The sequence below is a fragment of the Somniosus microcephalus genome, chromosome 3, assembly GCF_052327205.1.
Source record: "Somniosus microcephalus isolate GS21.2 chromosome 3, FLI_Smic_1.0, whole genome shotgun sequence".
Taxonomy (NCBI): domain Eukaryota; kingdom Metazoa; phylum Chordata; class Chondrichthyes; order Squaliformes; family Somniosidae; genus Somniosus; species Somniosus microcephalus.
Genome location: NC_140989.1, coordinates 348253426 through 348274394, shown reverse-complemented (window position 1 = coordinate 348274394; position 20969 = coordinate 348253426). Strand labels below are relative to the sequence as shown.

Genomic DNA, 20969 nt, shown 5'->3' with positions numbered 1-20969 from the left:
ACTTTCCCCCCCTTCCCACCCTACAGCTCCTCTGTAATGTGGCCCCAGTGGCTGTTGGAAGGCTGCTGAATCTCTGATCCAGAGACTGCAGATGTCCTTGAAGGACACCCTCGACCAGCTCTCGGCGTGGAGGGCCTGGCTGCAGACTGCACCAACTCTGCATGGGCGACAGCAATCTGGGCTGGCTGGGTTACAGGCTGTAGCAAGTGCAATGGTGGAGTGGCAGTGGTGGCAGCAGGAATGTTGTCATCTTGCGAGAGGACAGCACCTTCCTGCTCAACCGACACACTGCCACTCCCCCGGGGCAGAATCTCAGCATCCGGAGCAATCGGCTCGAGCGCAGATTGCTGGCCTGCTGTGGCACCGTGAAATCTCCGGTGGACTGTGGACGACCCAGCGACGATGGTAGCAGTCAGCGTTTGTGTGGCATAAATCTGAGACTGCATGAGAGCAGTCGGAGATTGGATAGCACCAACCAATGACGAGATTCCAGCATTAAGCCGTTGCGTTGCCTCGGCCTGTGCTGCAATAAATGCTGCCGCCTCACCCATTACACGCGGCATGAGTTCTGGCTCTCCACGGTCTCTCTGCAAGTCAGCCATCCTCTGCAACAAGGCAAGGACGAGTTCAAGGGTTTGCGCACAGATGACAACTGTGCTGGCGGCGGACTCTTACACGCTCCTAGCTAGTGCATCCATACTCTCTGGTACCCTTGCCATTGCACCCATGAGCTCAGTATGCATGCTCATCGCCTGAGTATTCATCGCCACGATATCAAGGTCCTCATCTGAGTCCTGTGCAGTAGAACTTGTGCACGCCCTCACCCTCCGGGGAGATGGTCTCCGAGCTTCCCTTCCCCCCATGGCGTTGCTGCAGCCCGCTGGGACCCGGAGCTTCACCCACATCAGAGCCATTTCCTCTGCTCCCCTCCAGTGACCGCGTGGCCCCAGTATCGGATGTCTCAAGGCGGTGAGGCTCCGGCTTCGTGTTCCTCCTCCTCTCCTGCGTCGCTGCCACTGGGAGGCTGAGGGACAGGCTGGTCAGATGTTGACTCACTATCTGAAAGCAGGAAGGTACAAGAGTGGCTTTAACGTGAGGGCAGGGGGGCAGGAAGGGAGCAAGGAATGGGGACAGTATAGTTGGATAGAAAGTTGGAAAGGCTCGTGTTGTGAGGGGGAAGTGGTATGAGAGAGGAGATGATGTGAGATGATGAACATACTGTTGCTGTCCCCAAGGGGCTAGACTTCTCCAACTGCCATAGCACCCACGACATGGCTCGCGATGATTCTGTGAACTCGCTCCTCCAGCTGCATGAGGGAGTGCAGCTCCGCCTGACCACCTCCCATACGTTGTTGCTCCATCCTGTTATGTGAAAGCTTGGCCTGCAAGAAAAAGGACAGCGTCTGAGTGAATGTGCAGCCATGTGTTTGGCAGATGTGCCTACCATAGTTGAATAGCTGTTAATGTCTGCAAGGTGTGAGATGTGGATGTGACTTTTAGTAGATGAGCATAGTTGTTGGGTGACTGTTGGGGATTTGGCACTTTATACTGTCTGTGCACAGAGTGAGGTTGAGATGGTGGGATGTAGAGGTATTGCAAGCACCTACTTACCCCTGACCCCCCGATGAGGTTGTTGAACTTCTTGCGGCACTGCGTGTGAGTCCTTTGGATCAGGCTCCTGGGCGATACGTAATGGGCAACCTCCCTCCACACCCTTGTGAACTCCCGGGGCAATGGCCTCCTGCCAGTGTCTGGGAACAGCGCTACCCGTCTGTGTTCCAGAACCACTAATGCCTGGTCACTGAACCAGCTCTCTCTCTCCCTGGGCCTCTGAGTAGCCATGATAATCGTCGTTGAAGATTTGCACCTCCTTGCAGGCCCAAATCAAACGCAGCAGTGATCAGGGTGAGGCTGTGCATAATGATCGACCCTCCCCTTTAAGAACTGGAAGGTGCCAGTATGTCTGAGTACAAGGTAATGGACATCACCTGAGCTTGAGTAGCGCACTGAGGTAGCGCTCCGTTCCCCGACATTTGTGCTCTAAGAGAAGTGTGTAGCGCTTGAATCACCTCCAGGGGCGCTGGAGACAAATTTCCCAATCGCCGGTGATAATTTGTGCGGGCGCTAAATTTTGTGACCGGCTGATATTAGCGTCCCAAAATGGTTGATACCGAATTCCCCCCCCCCCCCCCCCCCCCCCCCAAAAGAGATTTCCTTGTTTTTTCAATAATGTCATGGGATCTTTAACCACTGCAACAGGTAGATAATACCTAGCTTTAATATCTCGTCCAATAATACAGCGTTCCCTCAGTACTAATGCTGGAGTGTTAGCATAGTTTATTTACTCATACAGGCCAACAATTCCATCTCGATATTCCTGACCCATGAGTGTCAGCTTGGCTCAGTTGCTAGTATTCTCATTAAGGCCAGCTGAGACTAGGGGGGCGATTTTCCCATTGGAGGCAGGTTTCAGTTTGGGTGGGTTCCAAATCCGCCTCCACTGAGAGGTGGGAAAAAATTGTGATTTTTCCCCTAATTGGCCAGTTGATTTCAGAGGTGTGGGTTGCCCTTGGTCAATTAGTGTTTTGGGACTGAAACTCCCCTCTGCTGACATCACTTTTCCAGTCTGATGTCAGGGCTGCTTGCTGCCTTGGCTCATTCCACTGGATATCTGTCGATGCTGCACCACCTGCAACACTTTTTGAGGAACCACTATGTCCAATTCCAAGGCAAGGGCCTCCCTGAGGTTCTCGGATGATGCGCTGCAAATGCTGGTTGAGAGGGCGAGAGCTAACAGGGAGGTGCTCTTCCCCTCATCTTGGAGGAAGAGGCCTCCCAAAGAAACCAAGGCTGTGTGGGTCCAGCTGGCAAGGGATATAACCTCCAGATCTGTGTGCAGATTGGGTGAATGTTTATGTGTATTGATGAAATGCCATCCCTGTTGGAAAGCATAAAAATGATTTGATGGCAATATATTGGCGTGATGGCATCTGTTATTTCGCCTTAGGCAGCTCCACATTGCAGGTTCCACGACACTTGCGTGGTCATGTTGGTGGCCAGAGAGTCATGTCCATTGTCTATCATGTCTTAAGATGGAGCCAAGGACATGTGCCAACATGGGCAACGTATGCAAATCTGGCCAGGATAAGTGCATCCTTTGCATCACGGGCAGCCATGTGCTCACATGCTGCCGCTGCTGCTGGTCAATAGACCGGCGCTCAGTCCTCCTCCTCCTCCTCATCCTCATGCGAGGAGGCTAGGAACTGAGCCACTTGCTCATCAGGAAGCTGCAAGCCACGGCGCTGTGCCATGTTGTGCAGTGCACAGCAGACCACGACCATTCTGGAGATCCTGGCTGCTGAACACTGCAGGGCTCCACCTGATCTGTCAAGGCATCAGAAGTGCATCTTTAACAAGCCAATGGTTTGCTCGATGATGGACCTGATCGAAGTGTGGCTGGTGTTGTAGTGCTCTTCAGCCTCGTTAGCTGGCCTCCTGATCGGCGTCATTAGCCACTTCTTCAGGCCTTTGTCACCAAGGAGCCATCCGTTAAGTTGGTTTGGCGGATTGAAAAGCGGAGGAACACTAGAGTGCCGCAGGATGAAAGAGTCATGGCAACTACCACAGAACTTGGCGCAAACTTGCAAAATCTCCTCCTTGTGGTTACACACTAGCTGTACGTTGAGGGAGTGGAAGCCCTTGCGGTTGACAAAAGTAGCTGGGTTATGATGGGGTGCCCTAAGGGCCACGTGTGCAGTCTATGACGCCCTGCACCATTGGCAAGCCTGCCGCATTTGCAAAGCCAAGCGAGTGCGCAGTGACACTTGCTTGACCCCTTGAGAAGTGGATGTAATTGTGGGCCTTAGCGAAAAGGATAGTGGTAACCTGCGTGATGCAACTGTGGGCGGCCGACTGGGAGATGCCGCTGATGTCTGCTGATGATCCCTGGAAGGAGCCTGAGGCAAAAAAGATGAGTGCGGCAGTGACTTTGACAGCCACTGGTCAGGGGTATCCACCCGTTCCTCTGGGCACCAGGTCTTGCTGCAGCAGTGCGCAGATGTCTCGGACAACATCTCGCTAAAGTCTCGGCCTCCTTTGGCACTGCTGCTCACTCATGTTGAGGTAGCTCATCCTCTGTCTGTAAACCCTGTGTTGGGGGTATCTCCTGCGGCGGTGTACTTCCATGCGCTGGCGCCTTCTGCCCTGTGCAGCATCAGGTGGGTGAGCAGGAGTTTGGGGCTCCTGTTGCTGCTGAGCTGCCTGGTTCTGCTGCTGCCGTGGCTGCTCCTCATCCGAATCTGAGCTCCATGGTGAAAGGAAATGAATGGTCCACATGCTGCTGGCAGATGGGTCCGTTGGGGAGGCACTCAGTCCAAGCGGAGAGAGGGTCTTCCAAGGAGGTCCCACAGTTGAGAGATAGAAGATGCAGCACCTCCAACTTCGGTAGGCCTGCTAAAAGTGCTGAAAGACCTTTTGAAGCAAAGTTCTGCCTCCTGCAACTAATCTCTGATGAAAGCTCCGTTTTAATGGTGGAGCTGCAGCTGTGAGGAGGCCCCCATCTTGTCAACCCGCCAGGTTTAGCTGGAGTGGTTTAGGAGGGTCGTGGAACACGTTGAAAATGTGGAAAAATAACGAGGGCCTCTCAAAATAGGATTACAGAGGCCCTTAACTACCATTTAAGGGTCTTAACTACCTCTCTGGACTGCTGGAGGTGGGACCGAATCACACCCATCAGAACCGCCTCCAGCAAAATTGCGCGGAGGCGGGTTCCGAACCCCCACACTCTTTTTTTGCGATTTTTTTTTTTTTTTTTTTTTTTTTTTTTTTTTTTTTTTTTTCTTCTTTTTTTTTCCCCACCTGTCCCGCCTCCAAACCCGCCTCCTCAGGGCTGGGAAAATTGACCCCCCCTAGGTAACTAGGAACCAACTGGGTTTGGATCCAAGGCCCAGTTTCTTTGCAATAAATTTATCTGTACTACTACAGTACTTTGATTTTTCTGCAGCGAAAGAACTATAATTGGGCAAGTCCATTCTTTTCATACTCAAAACAAGTCCTTCTGCCTTTCCTCAGAAGTGTTAGTCTGATGCACGTTACCAGCCATGTGGAATGTATACTGTAAATGTAATAATTCACATTCTCCAAGCTGTTTTATATTGTAGGCTGCGTCTTGGGAGGATAACCTAAGTGCACTGCACTGTTGCATTTATGTTCAAATAGCGCATTTAATCTCCATGTGAACTGGCTGCAAAGTGGATTTGAGTACATTGAAGAAGTGCAGACTGCTGTGACCATTTAGTCCGCGCACGTGTGAAGTAGCAATGTCGTGTTGTCAGTACAACAAATTGTTGCACACTAAGTGCTGCTGTCAGAGAAGGATCATGCTGCTGCCAAAACAGCATGTTTGTTTATCTCTCACATTGTAGATTCATAGTCGACGACAGAGGAATTATGTCGAATTACAGTATGTAGACGACGCTTGCGTCTGCGCTCACTCGGAGGTCGAACTCCACACCATAGTCAACACCTTCAACGAAGCGTACGAGAGCATAGGCCTTACACTAAACATCCGTAAGACAAAGGTCCTCTACCAACCTGCCCCCGCCACACAGTACTGCCCCCCGATTATCAAAATCCACGACAAGGCCTTGGACAACGTGGACCACTTTCCATACCTCGGGAGCCTACTGTCAACAAGGGCAGACGTTGACGATGAAGTCCAACACCGCCTTCAGTGTGCCAGTGCAGCCTTCGGTCGCCTAAGGAAGAGAGTGTTTGAAGACCAGGACCTCAAAACCCGGCACTAAGCTCATGGTCTACAGAGCAGCAGTGATACCCGCCCTGCAGTATGCCTCCGAGATATGGACCATGTACAGCAGGCACCTCAAAGCACTGGAGAGGTACCACCAACGCTGCCTCCGCAAGATCCTGCAAATCCATTGGCAGGATAGGTGCACCAACGTCGGTGTTCTTGCTCAGGCCAACATCCCCAGCATCGAAGTTCTGACCACGCTCGATCAGCTCCGATCGACGGGTCACATGCCTGATACGAGACTCCCAAAACAAGCGCTCTACTTGGAGCTCCGGCATGGCAAGAGAGCCCCAGGTGGGCAGAGGAAACGCTTCAAGGACACCCTCAAAGCCTCCTTGAAAAAGTGTAACATCCCCACCGACACCTGGGAATCCCTGGCACAAGACCGCACAAAGTGGAGGAGAAGCATCCGGGAAGGCGCCGAACACCTCGAGTTTCTTCGCCGGGAGCAAGCGGAAGCCAAGCGCAAGGAGCGCACGTCAACCCAAGCACCCCACCCGCCCCTTCAACCACCATCTGCCCCACCTGTGACAGAGACTGTAGGTCCCGCATTGGACTCATCAGACACCTGCAAACTCATCTTTAATGTGCAAGCAAGTCATCCTCGGTTCCGAGGGACTGCCTAAGAAGAGATTCATATTTGGGACACAATTCCCCCAAAAAACTAATTTTTATAATCTTGTATCTGAGCACTTCCTGAATCAACTTTTCCCTTTACAAATTCCCATGTCTACAATTATAATGGGAACTGTCAGCCTGTAATTACACCCTCCCACTAACAGTGATGCTGTAGCACCTCCGCCTGTACTACTATACTGCAACCAACTCTAATTCTTTGCTTCCCAAATTACTGTAGGTTTTGTCTAAGTATTATAAAAATAAAAGACAGATGCGTCACTTTAAAATGGAGGAACATCTGCATGCCCCGTTCCAGTTATCATCTTCCATCTAACCATTTTAATCTGAAGGCTGCACTTGTTCTTTGCTCCCCATGTGTAACACCACAGGAGATTGACTCTTGAATATAAAATTACACTCCTCCTTTTGTGCGTTATCGTTATCAATTATCATTAACCACATATTGTATTTTGCAGAAACTTCTTACTGAACTATAGGGACCTGGATGGAGGTGAAATTGAAATAGATAGGTACCTATATCTTGTTTTAACGCTGTGTTTCCTACTTCCAAAAGGCTTCCTAAATGCCAGTTTTTTTTTTAAAGAAACTGGTGACACTTGCTATCTGTGCAAGACCCAAATGTTGGGAGCCAGCAACACAAGAACAATATAAAAGTAGCTGAAGATGTACTCTGCACGCCACACTTCCTGCTGGCAGCTTCTCTGGACTGATCAGTCCCCTGCAGTGTGGTTGAGTGCTTGTAATTAGTCATATGCAGTAAAATACAGGGGGAAAGATTCGGTAGGTTAGCGCGTCCCGTTCGTGCCTGCAGAGGGTGGTAACGGGGCGCTGATGCAGTAGTGCCAGGGTGAGGTGAATCCAGCAGCGCACGGCAAATCCGGCTCTCCCTGTTGCGCCGCCGGTACAAGGTACCACCGGGGACTTCAATGCCAGGCAGATCGTGACATCAGTGAGCGTGCTCACTGGGCACCCGATCTGGAAAATTTGAAGTGATACATTTTGGTAGAAAGAGTGAGGAGAGGAAATATAAACTAAAAGGTTCAATCCTAAAGGGAGTGTATTTACAGAAACCTAGGGGTATATGTGTGCAAATCGTTGAAAGTGGCAGGGCAGGTTGAGAAAGCAGTTAAAAAAGCTCACGGGATCCTGGGCTTCATGAATAGAGGTGTAGAGTACAAAAGCGTGGAAATTATGATGAACCTGTATAAAACACTGGTTCGGCCTCAACTGGAGTATTGTGTCCAATTCTGGGCACTGCACTTTAGGAAGGATGTGAAGGCTTTAGAGAGGGTGCAGAAAAGATTTACAAGAATGATTCCAGGGATGAGGGACTTCAGTTACGTGGATAGACTGGAGAAGCTGGGGTTGTTCTCCTTAGAGCAGAGAAGAGTGAGAGGAGATTTGATAGAGGAGTTCAAAATCATGAGGGGTCTAGACAGAGTAGATAGAGAGAAACTGTTCCCATTGGCGGAAGGGTCGAGAACCAGCGGACACAGATTTAAGGTGATTGGCAAAAGAACCATAGGTGGCATAAGAAAAAACTTTTTTGCGCAGCAAGTGGTTAGGACCTGGAATGCACTGCCTGAAAGGGTGGTGGAGGTCATAGTTGAATAGCTGTCATTGTGTGCAAGGTGTGAGATGTGCGTGTGAGTGTTGGTAGGTAGAGATTGTTGGTGGGTTAGTGCTGAGGGTGTGGTGCTTTGGGCAATGTGTGAAGCTTCTGGTACAGATGGTAGTATGTAGCATTTGTTGAAGCACTCAATCACCCTGACCACCTGACTGAGGTGGATCTGCCATGGGCACACTTGCTTCAGTCCTCCGGCTCCTTCTTGTTGTGCTGATCCTTGCTGAAGCAGCTGCACAGCCAGCAATGCTGAGAATGAGGTGCTGCAGTATCGGTGAACCTCCCCTTTAAGTACTGGGAAAAGCCTGTGGCAATGATGAGTTGAGATTAGACTGCACCCAATATTGGTCCACCCTTTGAGTGTAACGCCATTGAGCTAGGCCTTTAAGTCTTGATCTTGCACCCCAATAATTTCTTTGAGCAGTGAGAATGAATTTTGCGTGCAGTCTATAGCATTAGCGCCTGGCCCTAATTCTCAAACGTTTCAAAAGATACCGTCCATTCCTGGGCTATAATGAATTTCTAGCCCATAGTTCTTAAAAAATTTGTAGAGTTCGTTTTGTTTTTATTTTTAAGTTCTTTATTTAGAAGATCCCTTCTGTTAGGATATACAGTGTCACCTGGGCACTTTCTGACATTGTGCTAATACCTCTGTAGATCAAAATAAACTGAGCAGAGCCACACTCTGGCACCTATACATAATATCAGTAGGGGAAGATCCACCCAGACCCTCCAGTTCAGTAAGTAGCCTATACACAACTTATAGTTATGATGAATAACTGCTGCACCGAAGGAGAAATACAGAGCAAGAGTTTACGGTGTCTTCGACATTGGCGTACGCTGTTCTAATCCTTCTGTTTGGGCCCCGCAAGCTCTGGCTTTCTGCATGCGTGAAAACTCGGAACCTGCGATCTATCAAGGTACGCCTTGACAGATCTACCGAACCAACTGAGAAATCACTTTCGCTGGCGCAGAGTTGAGTTATTTGCCCAACTACTGCCCAGCAATTGCCCACAAAACTCTTACAGCTGGTAAAAGCGGGTGCAAATATAAATCTTAAATTAAAAATGTTACAATTAAAAATGATGCACAAACATTTAAAATTAGTTTATGCAAATATTGGCCCAGATTAAAATGTTTAAAATTATTTTTCAAAATTAAATTTTTTACTGTATTTGGTGTCATTAAGGGACTTTAAATTTGAAAATCAGAACATTTATTTTTATTAAAGTTGTCTAAATTGTTTTAATTATTTGGGAATTCCATTGCATGTCATTAGGGGATTCCGTTCAGAAATAATTGCAACGGAATCCTCCTTTCCATTGGAGGACCTGGCCCATGTGATCCCAGGGACACTTCTGAACCTCCAGTTTTTTTATTTTATTTATTTTGTCACTTTGACCTACCTTGTATATTGCTTTGAGTACCATATACAGTAATCTGTGTGAACTTGGTCTTCAAATGTTTCAAATGCTAGGGGCTAAATTAAAAAGCAGAGCCACAATGGTAATAATCTCTGGATTACTACCTGAGCCACGAGCAAATTGGCATAGGATCAATAAGATCAGAGAGTTAAATGGCGTGGCTCAAGGACTGGTGTGGGAGAAATGGGTTTCGATTCATGGGGCACTGGCACCAGTACTGGGGAAAAAGAGAGCTGTCCCGTTGGGATGGGCTTCACTTGAACTGTGCTGGGACCAGTGTCCTGGCAAATCGAATAACTAGGGCTCTTGATAGGGCTTTAAACTAAATAGTGGGGGGGAGGGTTCAGTTGAGGGGAAACTTAGAAAGTCAAAGAGAAAGGGGAAGGCAATAGTGCAGGGTAGTGATAGGGATAATGATAACCAGAGTGTGACAGGAAGGGACAGAACGTACAAGCATAAGAGTGCACCAGCAAATAGGGTCAGAGTAGGGAAAAATGGTAAAAAGACAAAATTAAAGGCTGTTCATCTGAATGCATGCAGCATTCATAACATGATAGATGAATTGACGGCACAAGTAGGAATAAATGGGTATGATCTGATAGCCATTACAGAGACATTGCAAGGTGACCAAGGCTGGGAACTGAATATTCAAGGGTATTTGACATTTCAGAAGGATAGGCAGAAAAGAAAAGGAGATGGGGTAGCTCTGTTAATAAAGGATGAGATCAGTACAGTAGTGAAAAAGGATCTTGGCTCGGAAGATCAAGATGTAGAATCAGTTTGTGTGGAGATAAGAAATAATAAGGGAAGGAAGTCACTGATGGGTATAGTCTATAGGCCCCCTAACAGTAGTTACACTGTAGGACAGAGTATAAATCAATAAATAATGGGAGCTTGTAAGAAAGGTACTGCAATAATCGTGGGCGATTTTAATCTTCATATAGATTGGACAAATCAAATTGGCAAAGGTAGCTTTGAGGACGAGTTCATAGAGTCTATTCAGGACAGTTTCTTGGAAGAATACGTTGTGGAACAACCAGGAAACAGGCTATTTTAGATCTGGTAATGTGTAATGAGACAGGATTAATTAATTATCTCATAGTAAAGGATCCTCTAGGGAAGAGTGATCATAACATGATAGAATTACACATTCAGCTTGAGGGTGAGAAACTTGGGTCTGAAACTAGTCTTAAACTTAAATAAAGGCAATTATAAGGGTATGAAGACAGAGTTGGCTAAAGTGGACTGGGAAAATAAATTAAAAGGTAAGACGGTAGATAAGCAGTGGCAAACTTTTAAGGAGATATTTTATAACTCTCAGCAAAGATATATTCCAGTGAGAAAGAAAGACTCTACGAGAAGGATGAACCATCTGTGGCTAACTAAGGAAGTTAAGGAGGGTATCAAATTGAAAGAAAAGGCATACAATGTTGCAAAGATTAGTGGTAGGCCAAACTGTAACTAGTGGGGTGCCACAGGCCTCAACTATTTACAATCTATATTAATGACTTGGATGAAGGAACCAAGTGTACTCTAGCCAAATTTGCTGACGATACAAAGATAGGTGAGAAAGCAAGTTGTATGGAGGACACAGAGTCTGCAAAGGGATATAGATAGGTTAAGTGAGTGGGCAAAAATTTGGCAGCTGGAGTATAATGTGGGAAAATGTGAGTTTATCCACTTTGGTAGGAAGAATAGAAAAAGCAAAGTATTATTTAAATAGAGAGAGACTACAGAATGCTGCAGTACAGAGGGATCTGGGTGTCCTTGTACATGAAACACAAAAAGTTAGCATGCAGGTACCGCAAGTAATTAGGAAGGCAAATGGAATATTGGCCTTTATTGCAAGGGGGATGGAGTATAAAAGTAGGGAAGTCTTACTACAACTGTAAAGGGTGTTGGTGAGACCACACCTAGAGTACTGCATACAGTTTTGGTCTCCTTATTTAAGGAGGGATATACTTGCATTGGAGGCAGTTCAGAGAAGGTTCACTAGGTTGATTCCTGGGATAAAGGGGTTGTCTTATGAGGAAAGGTTGAGTAGGTTGGGCCTATACTCATTGGAGTTTAGAAGAATGAGAGGTGATCTTATTGAAACATGTAAGATTCTGAGGGGGCTTGACAGGTAGATGCTGAGAGGATGTTTCCCCTCGTGGAGGAATCTAAAACTAGGGGGGATAGTTTCAGAATAAGGGGTCGCCCATTTAAGACTGTGATAAGGAGGAATTTCTTCTCTGAGGGTCGTGAATCTTTGTAATTCTCTGCCCCAGAGAGCTGTGGAGGCCGAGTCAGTGAATATATTCAAGGTTGAGAAAGACAGATATTTGAACTACAGGGAGTCGAGGGTTATGGGGAACAGGCAGAAAAGTGGAGTTGAGGCCAAGATCAGATCAGCCATGATCTTATTGAATGGTGGAGCAGGCGCGAGGGGCCGATAGGCCTACTCCTGCTCCTATTTCTTATGTTAGTATATGGTGTTACACCTCACCCACATACCCTTGTTCTCTCCTCTTGCATTTATTCACTTTAAATATTACAAATGCTATGTATGTACTACATGTATGCTACTGAAGCATTTATGTGCTTTTAACTTCTAGAATATTAAGCATTTAAAAATCTCTACAAAAAAAGTAGTGAGAATTGTATCTTTAAATCCGTCACTGAAGGTTGTTTCTAATGTTTTCAAGACTACAATTGTAGTTCCTTCTGTTTCTAAGCTTCTTAAATAATTCAAAAATCTTTCCACTAAATTGCACTGGTTGTCAACAGATGTGAAATGAGCCCTATTCTCTCAGCATCAGGTGACTGAATGTTTTTGTAATCATTGACAATCCAAACTGTAGTTTTTAATTTGTAGGAGCAAATCGGAGGAATCAAAAAAATAGCATACAGTACCAGAATTTTATGTTTTAAAAAAAACTGTTTAGAAAAATTTGTTGTCTTAGAAAATTTTTATTAATTTGGGAGTAGAAAATGTGTCAATTAGGTGTATATGATATGGTCTTTGGTACAATGCATTGCTGAGAAATCCTGTTCGGGGTTTTGCTATTAGAAAGAAAGAAAGAAAGAAAGAAAATCTTTCATAATCTGAAAAATGTAATCTTTAGTACTGTTTGGTTCTATTTGCTCTAATAAAATTAATTATTGTATTTAGATTTCTTGATAGCATAGCGTGGGATGGTTCCTTGAAATGCACATGATTGCAGCATTGAATCTTCATTAGCTGCCCTAGTTACCCTCCCTGTTCAAATTTTTATGAAAGAGGTGTGCATTTATGTCTGTTTATATAACCTCAGCAGCTTGTTTACAGAAAATTGCAGGTAGATTGAAAAATCTACATTACCCATATGTTGCAGGCTATTTCAGATAATAACACTGATTGTCTGGTAAATAGTGTTTAACTTGACATCTTGCAAGCCTGAATGTTTGAAGCACAAGATTTCTACAGTTCATTGCATCAAGTCAAAACTTGCTGAAGTCGTAGGCTATGAAATTTGTATGCATCAGTAAAGTGAATAATGGAAATCGTTTTTAGGATAATACTGTGTTGGTTTACATCAGAAATTTATGGCTGTGTATTTGAAAGTCCACTCTGTCCTGCTGTTTTAAGACTGATGACCTCAACTATACAAAGCAAGCAAGGAATGAAAGATTAAGAAAATTAAAACTGGGGAAATGACATCAAAGGAAGTAGCATGCATACTTCGCAGTTCTGTAGCTGCCCAATAATTGTCTGGCATCTAACATTGTGGTCATTGGTCCTATTTTCCACCCTCTATAAACTTGAGATCATCCAAAAATCTGTTGCCAGTATCCTAACTCCCACCCAAGTTCCATTCATCCATCACCTCTGTGCTCAGTGACCTACATTGACTCCTGGTCCGGCAACACCTCGATTTTAAAATTCTCATTCTTCTTTTCAATTCCCTCAATGGCTTTGCCCCTCCCTATCTCTGTAACCTACACCTGCCCTGCAACTCTCTCAGATCTCTGCGCTCCTCCAACTCTGGCCTCTTGCACTTCCCCGATTTTAATCTCTCCACCATTGGCGGCCGTGCCTTCAGCTGCCTAGGCCCTAAGCTCTAGAATTCCCTCCCTAAACCTCTCCGCCTCTCTACCTCTCTTTTCTCCTTTAAAACACTGCTTAAAATCTACCTCTTTGGCCAAGTTTTTGGTCACCTGTGCTATTATCTCCTTCTGTGGCTCGGTGTCAAATTTTGTTTGATAACATTCCTGTGAAGCGCCTTGAGACGTTTTACTACGTTAAAGATGCTATATAAATGCAAGTTGTTGTTGTTGTATTCATTCTGTGGCTTCACAGGGATGGAATGAGAGCCACTGTTCTATAAAAACAACAGTGACTACACTTCAAAAGTAATTAATGGCTGTAAAGTGCTTTAGGAAGTCCTGAATATGTTGATCAGCACTAAATAAATGCAAACTTTTCTAGGTGTCAAATTGTAATGGCCATTACTTTCATTAGAAATTGCAACAAATACATCCATTATTGAGAACATGAAGCATTTTATAAAAAGAATCACCATCAATAGATTGTAGATGAGGATTTCCTCATCTATGTTTCTAAGTCAATTCCTTTGTGAACAGACAATATTGCAGTGGGGAAGTTAATAAATTAGCAGCATGGAGAAGTCTCTGCAAGATGGATCTTGTAAATTGAAGATTTCCATATCTAAAGGTGAAAAAATTACCCTGGTTTGTGATCATATACTTTGAAGTTCAAGTACAAATAGTTGATTTTAAGATTTCTTAGGAAAAGTTTGTTGTGCCTTTTTCCTATCATCTTTCCCAGGTTGTGCAAGACGAATAATTGAGGAGGACGTATTTTCTGTTGGAAAAGAATGTGTAGAATAACCTGTGTAAATCGAGGTTGCTTCATTTTATGCCATTCATGGATAGTCTAAATATACTGTTCTGATTAGTTGGCAACTATTTATTGATCTTCAGTTAAGAGTTTTTAGCTCATCATATTTGATGTGCCCACTGGCAGATGTGTAAAAATTGATTTTTTTTTAGATCTCTGTGGAAAATCCTTTTAAAGGAGACTGCTTAAATCTTGAGAAAATTCAAACCTGTTTTTAAAAAAAAAAAAATGTCCTTACAATCTGAATATCTGTTTTGATGCAGGCTAACCGTGAAGATTTCACTACTTCAGGAGTGTCTGCAGAGGCTCACCTCAGAACTGTTCCTATCTACTCTTCTGAAAGAATTTCATATTCAGAGTGAAGACCTCGAGAACTTGAGGAACATTTTCAAATGTCATAACAATTGAGAATGATGAGGTCAGGAACCGATGTTTTGAAAACAAAAATAAAATACCATCATAGTTTGAAATTACATAATTATATTAAGCGAATGTTAAATTACTGCTTATTAATTTTGCACTGGTATCGTACATTTACTGCTAAACTGTACATATTTATTTTTAGTTATGGCAATTAATTTCCGAGAGAGTCCTTAATTTTAAACTTTTAACACCAGAAGGAAGATTTCTGTTGCGGTATTAACATCTATCTGCCCATATTTCTGCTTGTCCATGAATGTTTATTTGCCACTTTAATAACTCTATAACACTTTATTATTCCTCGATTGGTATGCTCAGTATATTATAGGAGTAAGCATAAATTACCAATGCGGACAATCAACATGCATGTAGTTCCTCCAAGTTGTTTCTGACACCAGTGATACCAGGATAGTACCCATTTGACTCTTTTCCTGTGCAATTTAAAGATCCTTTCACCGGGATAACGCATCCATTCTTTTTCTTGTTTGCTTCATTGTGGTCACTCCTCATTGCTGTCCCCTTCTTTCAAGGTTTGCTCAATTTTTACATTTAACAATTGAAATTGTCTTTGCTCCCTTATTGCATCTTTACCACTTGCAATTTAGAATATGGTCATAGTGAACCATTCAATCTCACTTAGGAACATGAATAGGCCATTCAGCCCCTCAAGTCTGTTCCACCATTCAATGAGATCATGGCTGATCTGTATCCTAGCTCTGTCCACCCACCTTAGCTCCATATCCCTTAATACTCTTGTCTAGCAAAAATCTATCGATCTCAGATTTAAAATTATTAATTGTGCTAGCATCTACTGCTTTTTGTGGGAGACTGTTCCACACTTCTACCACCCTTTTATCGAAGAAATGTATTCCAACATCTCTCCTGAATGGCATGGTTCTGATTTTAAGGTTATGTCCCCTTGTCCCCCACCAGCAGGATAAGTTTCTCTCTCGCTCTCTCTACCCTATCAATTCCTTTCAAAAACCTCAATCAAATCACCCCTTAACCTTCTGTATTCCAGGGAATACAAGCCGAGTTTATGTGAGATCTCAAAATTTAACGCTTGGAGGCCTGATGAATCTGCCCTGCACTCCTTCCAAGGCCAATATATCCTTTCTAATGTGTGGTGCTCAGGACTTTACACAGTACTCTAAATGCAGTCTAACCAGGGCTTTATATAGCTATAGCAAAGCTTCCTCTCCTTTATATTCTAGCCCTCTAGATGTAAAGGCTAGCATTCCATTAGCCATTTTGATTATTTTTTGTACATGACCACTATATTTTAATGATCTTTGTACATGGACCACTAAATCTCTTTGGACCTCCACTGTTCCGAGCTTTTCACCAGTTAAATAATACTCGGATCTATCCTTTCTTGGTCCAAAATGGATGACCTCGCACTTGCCTGCATTGAGATCCGTCTGCCACAGTTTTAGCCGCTCACTACATCTATCAATGTCTCTTTGTAATTTTATGCTCCCGTCTACACTACTTGCTATGCCACCAATCTTTGTGTCATCGGCAAAAAAACTTGGATATATGGCTCTCTATTGTGTTAACTAAGTCATTAATAAATATGTTGAATAGTTAAGGCCCCAGCACAGATCCTTGTGGGACACCACGGGGGCGGTTTTCCCACTGGAGGTGAGATGGAGGCGGGTTTTGGCTTGGGTGGGTTTGAAACCCGCCTCCATTGATAGTTTTCAAAAACTTGAGATTTTCCCATGATTGGCCACTTGATTTCAGAGGTGTGGGATGCCCTTGGTCAATTAGTGTTTTGGGACTGAAACCCACCGCTGTTGACAGCACTTTTCCAGTCTGATTTTATGGCTTCTTGCTCCCTTGGCTCATTCCACAGCATTTCTGCCTATGCTGCACCACCTGCAACATATTTTGAGAAACCACTATGTCCAATTCCAAGGCAATGCCTCCCCGAGGCTCTTGGATGAGGTGCTGCAAATTTTGTTTGCGTGGGTGACAGCGAGCATGGAGGTGCTCTTCCACTCATCTGGGAGGAAGAGGCCAAAGAAACCTCTGTGGGTACAGCTGGCAAGGGATATAACCTCCAGATCTGTGTGCAGATTGGGAGAATGTTTATGTGTATTGATGAATCACATCCCTATTGGAAAGCATTAAAATGATTTGAAGCCAAAATGTTGGCGTTATGGCATCTGTTCTTTCGCCTTAGGCAGCTCCACATTGCGGACTCCGCCACACTTGTGTTGTCAGGTTGGTGGCCTGAGTGAAAGGAGGCCAGAGAGTCATGTCCATTGTCAATGATGTCCTACGATGGAGCAAAGGACATGTGCCAACTTGGGCAACCTATGCAAATCTGGCCAAGATAAGTGCATCCCGGGCAGCCATGTGCTCGTGCTCTACTGCTGGTCGATAAACCGGTGCTCTGACCACCTCCTCCTCCTCCTCATCCTCATCTGAGGTTCATGCAGAAAGAAAATGAATGGTTCCCAAGCTGCTTGCAGATGCCTCCTTTGGGGAAGCGCTCATTGCAAGCGGGAAGAGGGTCTTCCAAGGAGGTCCCACAGTTGATTGATTCAAACTGCAGCACCTCCGACTTCAGAAGGCCTTCTAAAAGTGCTCAGAGACCTTTTAAAGCCAAGGTCTGGCACCTGCAAGTAATCCTTGATGCAATAAACGATGTCTTGTAGACCTGCAGCTATGAGGAGGCCAGCCACGAGTCAACCCGCCAGGTTTACCTGCCGTGGTTTAGGAGGTGCGTGGAGCACGCCGAAATCCTCTCAAAAATCACAAGGGCCTCTCAAAATAGGCTTAGAGAGGCCCTTCCTGAGCATTTAATGATCACAAGTATCACTATGGCCATCTGGAGGCGGGACCGTTTCCCAACCTCCCAAACCGGCACTGGCAAAACCCCGCAGAGGCAGGTTGGAGGCAGGTTCCGAACCCGCCCTCATTGAATCTGATTTTCCCGCCTCCTCCGACGGCAGAAAATCGCCCCCCACTAGTCACTGCCTTCCAATTTGAGTACATACCCATGATCTATAACAGTAGAGCTTACATTTGAGTTGAATGATCCAATTATTTAGCAAGACCGTGAAGGTTTCTCTCTGACAGCCTGCTTGTTGAAGGGAGTGGACACTAACAGAAGGGCTGTTGGGTTTTGCTTTGGAAACCTTAAATACTTTTGCAAAATCTTTTGTTGACCAAGCACACAGCGCAAAATGGAAGTAAGTGGCCATCTGGGTGCTAGATGGCGAATATTAAACCGGCCAAGTTCCAGAGAACCCTCAGCACTTGTATTAGGTTTGAAATCCAGTTGTATCAGGGCACATAATGTAGCTATAGTAGTTTTTCGTATACAGGTCATTGATTTGTGTGGGGATAGGACCTCCTGTGTTACAAGGGATGTACAAAAGACCAATTCTGTCTTGATTCCCACCTTTGCCTGCCGTGTGCATTAAACTTGATTGAGCCAAGAGACTTGGTGAACTCCAGGTGCTTATGGTTGGTCAGCCATGCCTTATTTGCAACAACCATACTTAGATTGGACAGTTCTCATTTAAGGTTCCTGCCTAAAATAGTTTGAAATTTCACTTTAGCAGCAAATCTTCAGCTACCAGCTTGTGAGTTAGAGGGCAGATTCCCTATTCTACTGATAGGTAAAGATCAGCTCTTACCATTTTCTTTATATCACAAGGGATGCATACACTGGGGTCTGTCTCTAAACGGCGACTGTTTAGTTGAAGATATTATCAATAGCGCTGCTTCTTAGTGCCATCCTCACACTTGTGTTGCCTCCTCCCATTGATATTGTATAATCTACTATCATGGCCTCATTTAATCTGAGGGAGAGTTTTGTACAATCTGTATTGACAGAATTGTTTTGACTGCAGGTGATTTGTCTGCTATGGGGTCAGCCTTCTTTCCCTCTACTACTGAGGTAGGATCTTATATGTCCAGGGTTCTGGATGAGGAATAAATTAACATTCCCTACCTTTATAAAATCTTCCTCATTCTTCAAATGAATGCATCCTCCACATACCAAACTTCATCCCATTCAAACATCTTATTCTTCTGTACATAATTAATATTTAATTTACATTTTATTATGTTGTTCCTCTACCTTCTTTAGACAAGAGCTACCATTGTATGGCATGGGAAGGGAGGGTCATGTAAGTGCCATTTCAGTGTCAAATTAACTCATAATTGAAGAATGGCCAGTTTGGTAAGGTCCACCATCACCTTTGGAACCATAATCTTGTTTGACTCAGTCTTGAAGAAAGCTAGGATAGGGGGAGAATATCAGAGGGGGAATGAAGAAGAGGAAAAAAGGACTAGGCATGTTGATTCTTCTCATTGGTAAGTACGACCTTCTCTTTTGGCATATGGAGTACAATATAATGTTAAGAATGACATACCTTACAAGTTGTGTTGTCTGGCTTTGTATTGTCCCCTATCCGGTGTTCTAATTTTTTTAATTTTGTTTTCGTTGGAAGCAAAATTGACACTACGAGATATTTCAAAATTTCCATTTATAACTTAAATAAAACCCCTTTCAGATACTTATACAGTGGAACCAGTGGACTGTGCTGTAGTAATCTCACAATTAGTCAATTGGAATACAGTGTAACCTCCCTGCTGTTTGCCCCAATATTCTACTTTCTCTGTTATCTCTTGTATTCATGTAAATACAGACCTATTTTCAGGGCCTTCTATCCCCATTACTATTTTGATGAAGGATGCCAAATTGGTGTCAATTTTGGAGTATTTATGTGACAATACAACACATGAGTGTTGGGCATCATTTAGAGTTATTTGACTGGCAACTTAATGTATTTGCTTTCCTGTAGCTTGTTTGGTCAGGTAATTAGAGTTTAATTTCACTTCATGGTTTTATCCTAGATCGTCAAGAAGATTGGTCACACTTGATCTTTTTCCCAGTGGAGCCCCAGATTCCATCCAACTGTAATAGAATCAGCAAGAAATATTTCTCGTAACAGATAAACAATGTGCTGTATTTCTATGATACAAAGTTTATAGTGTTTAATTCTATTTTAATGATTAACCTTAATAAACTGGTTGTATTTAAGGTGCTTTTTTTTTCAACAAAATAATCTAAATCATGTTGGATTACAATACCTAAATAAACATATTCCTTATCTACTATTTGTGTGATGCATTTTAACTAATTAAGTTGTGTATTGGTTGGAAAAGTAACAACAGCAACCTGAGGTAAGATGTATATCTGACAGTCCAGAAATTTTAAGATTCTGTACCTCTTAAAACGTAACTTCAAGTCTCCGTTGTGATGCGCTGTCAGTTCTGGATCGGGAAGGGTTTTTAAACACATACCTCAAAGGAACGGAAAAACTGATGGACACATCAACCAGCAATATGTAGGTTACTTAGCTAAATTAGCAGTCATGAAAATACATGCATTGAATGTCTCAGTAAAGTAAAGCTTTTCCACTTGTAAATCACCATCCTTTAGCTCATATACTGGAGTAAATATAACTCCACTGAATCTAATAACTTGCCAATTTTTGAAAAGTTAAATAAAAACCTAAATGGGATTATCTGCATTCACGTTGCTTTATATTTTTGAACTCAGTATAAACAAAATAAAGTACAGATGGCTCTCTCTCTCTCTCTCTCTCTCTGTGCTAGGGTCTCTGAAGAAAAAATAAGTATTTGATAGTTTCTGCATGAAACTTTACTTCAAAAGAACTTCTAAAATTCATCTACCAGCTTGCTTTAAGGTATTCGGGTTCCCAAACTGGAGGGCGGGTCGAGATTATCAGGGAGGTACGAGGAGGATGGGCTGGGATAAAAGCAAAGAGCCAAAGTCCACCCACTTTGCCCCCTCCAACAACAAGTCTGCATTTTTTATTTTAAAAGGTTTTGAGTTAAAATGCTCATGTCTGAGGCAAGACCGATCCATACCATGAAATTATATATGCCCTGCATCTCTTTACGAAGACATTGGGCCATTGCTTATTTTTTCCCATGTTATTTCATATGGTTATGTGGCTCTTTACTGAATGTCTTCATCAGACAGTACAATGACACACTGAAATTTTATCTTTAAAAACCAGCATTTAAGAAGTATGCATTGAATATGCACGTCAGTATGAAGCAGGCATTAGCAGAGTCCCATAGTTGTATTTGTCTTTACCATGGCTTCATATTCTTGAT

At 44.0% G+C, this 20969-nt stretch overlaps 1 protein-coding gene across 1 annotated transcript in view; it reads left to right on the top strand.

The window, feature by feature from the left end:
- rpap2 (RNA polymerase II associated protein 2) overlaps positions 1-19938 on the top strand; it is a 138787-nt gene extending 118849 nt beyond the window's left edge. The window contains 3 exon segments of the mRNA XM_085983337.1: positions 14642-14768; positions 14770-14796; positions 19677-19938. Of these exon segments, the coding sequence (XP_085839463.1) occupies positions 14642-14768; positions 14770-14796; positions 19677-19703 (181 nt within the window). The 3' untranslated portion in view covers positions 19704-19938.
- The last annotated feature ends 1031 nt before the right edge of the window (positions 19939-20969 follow it).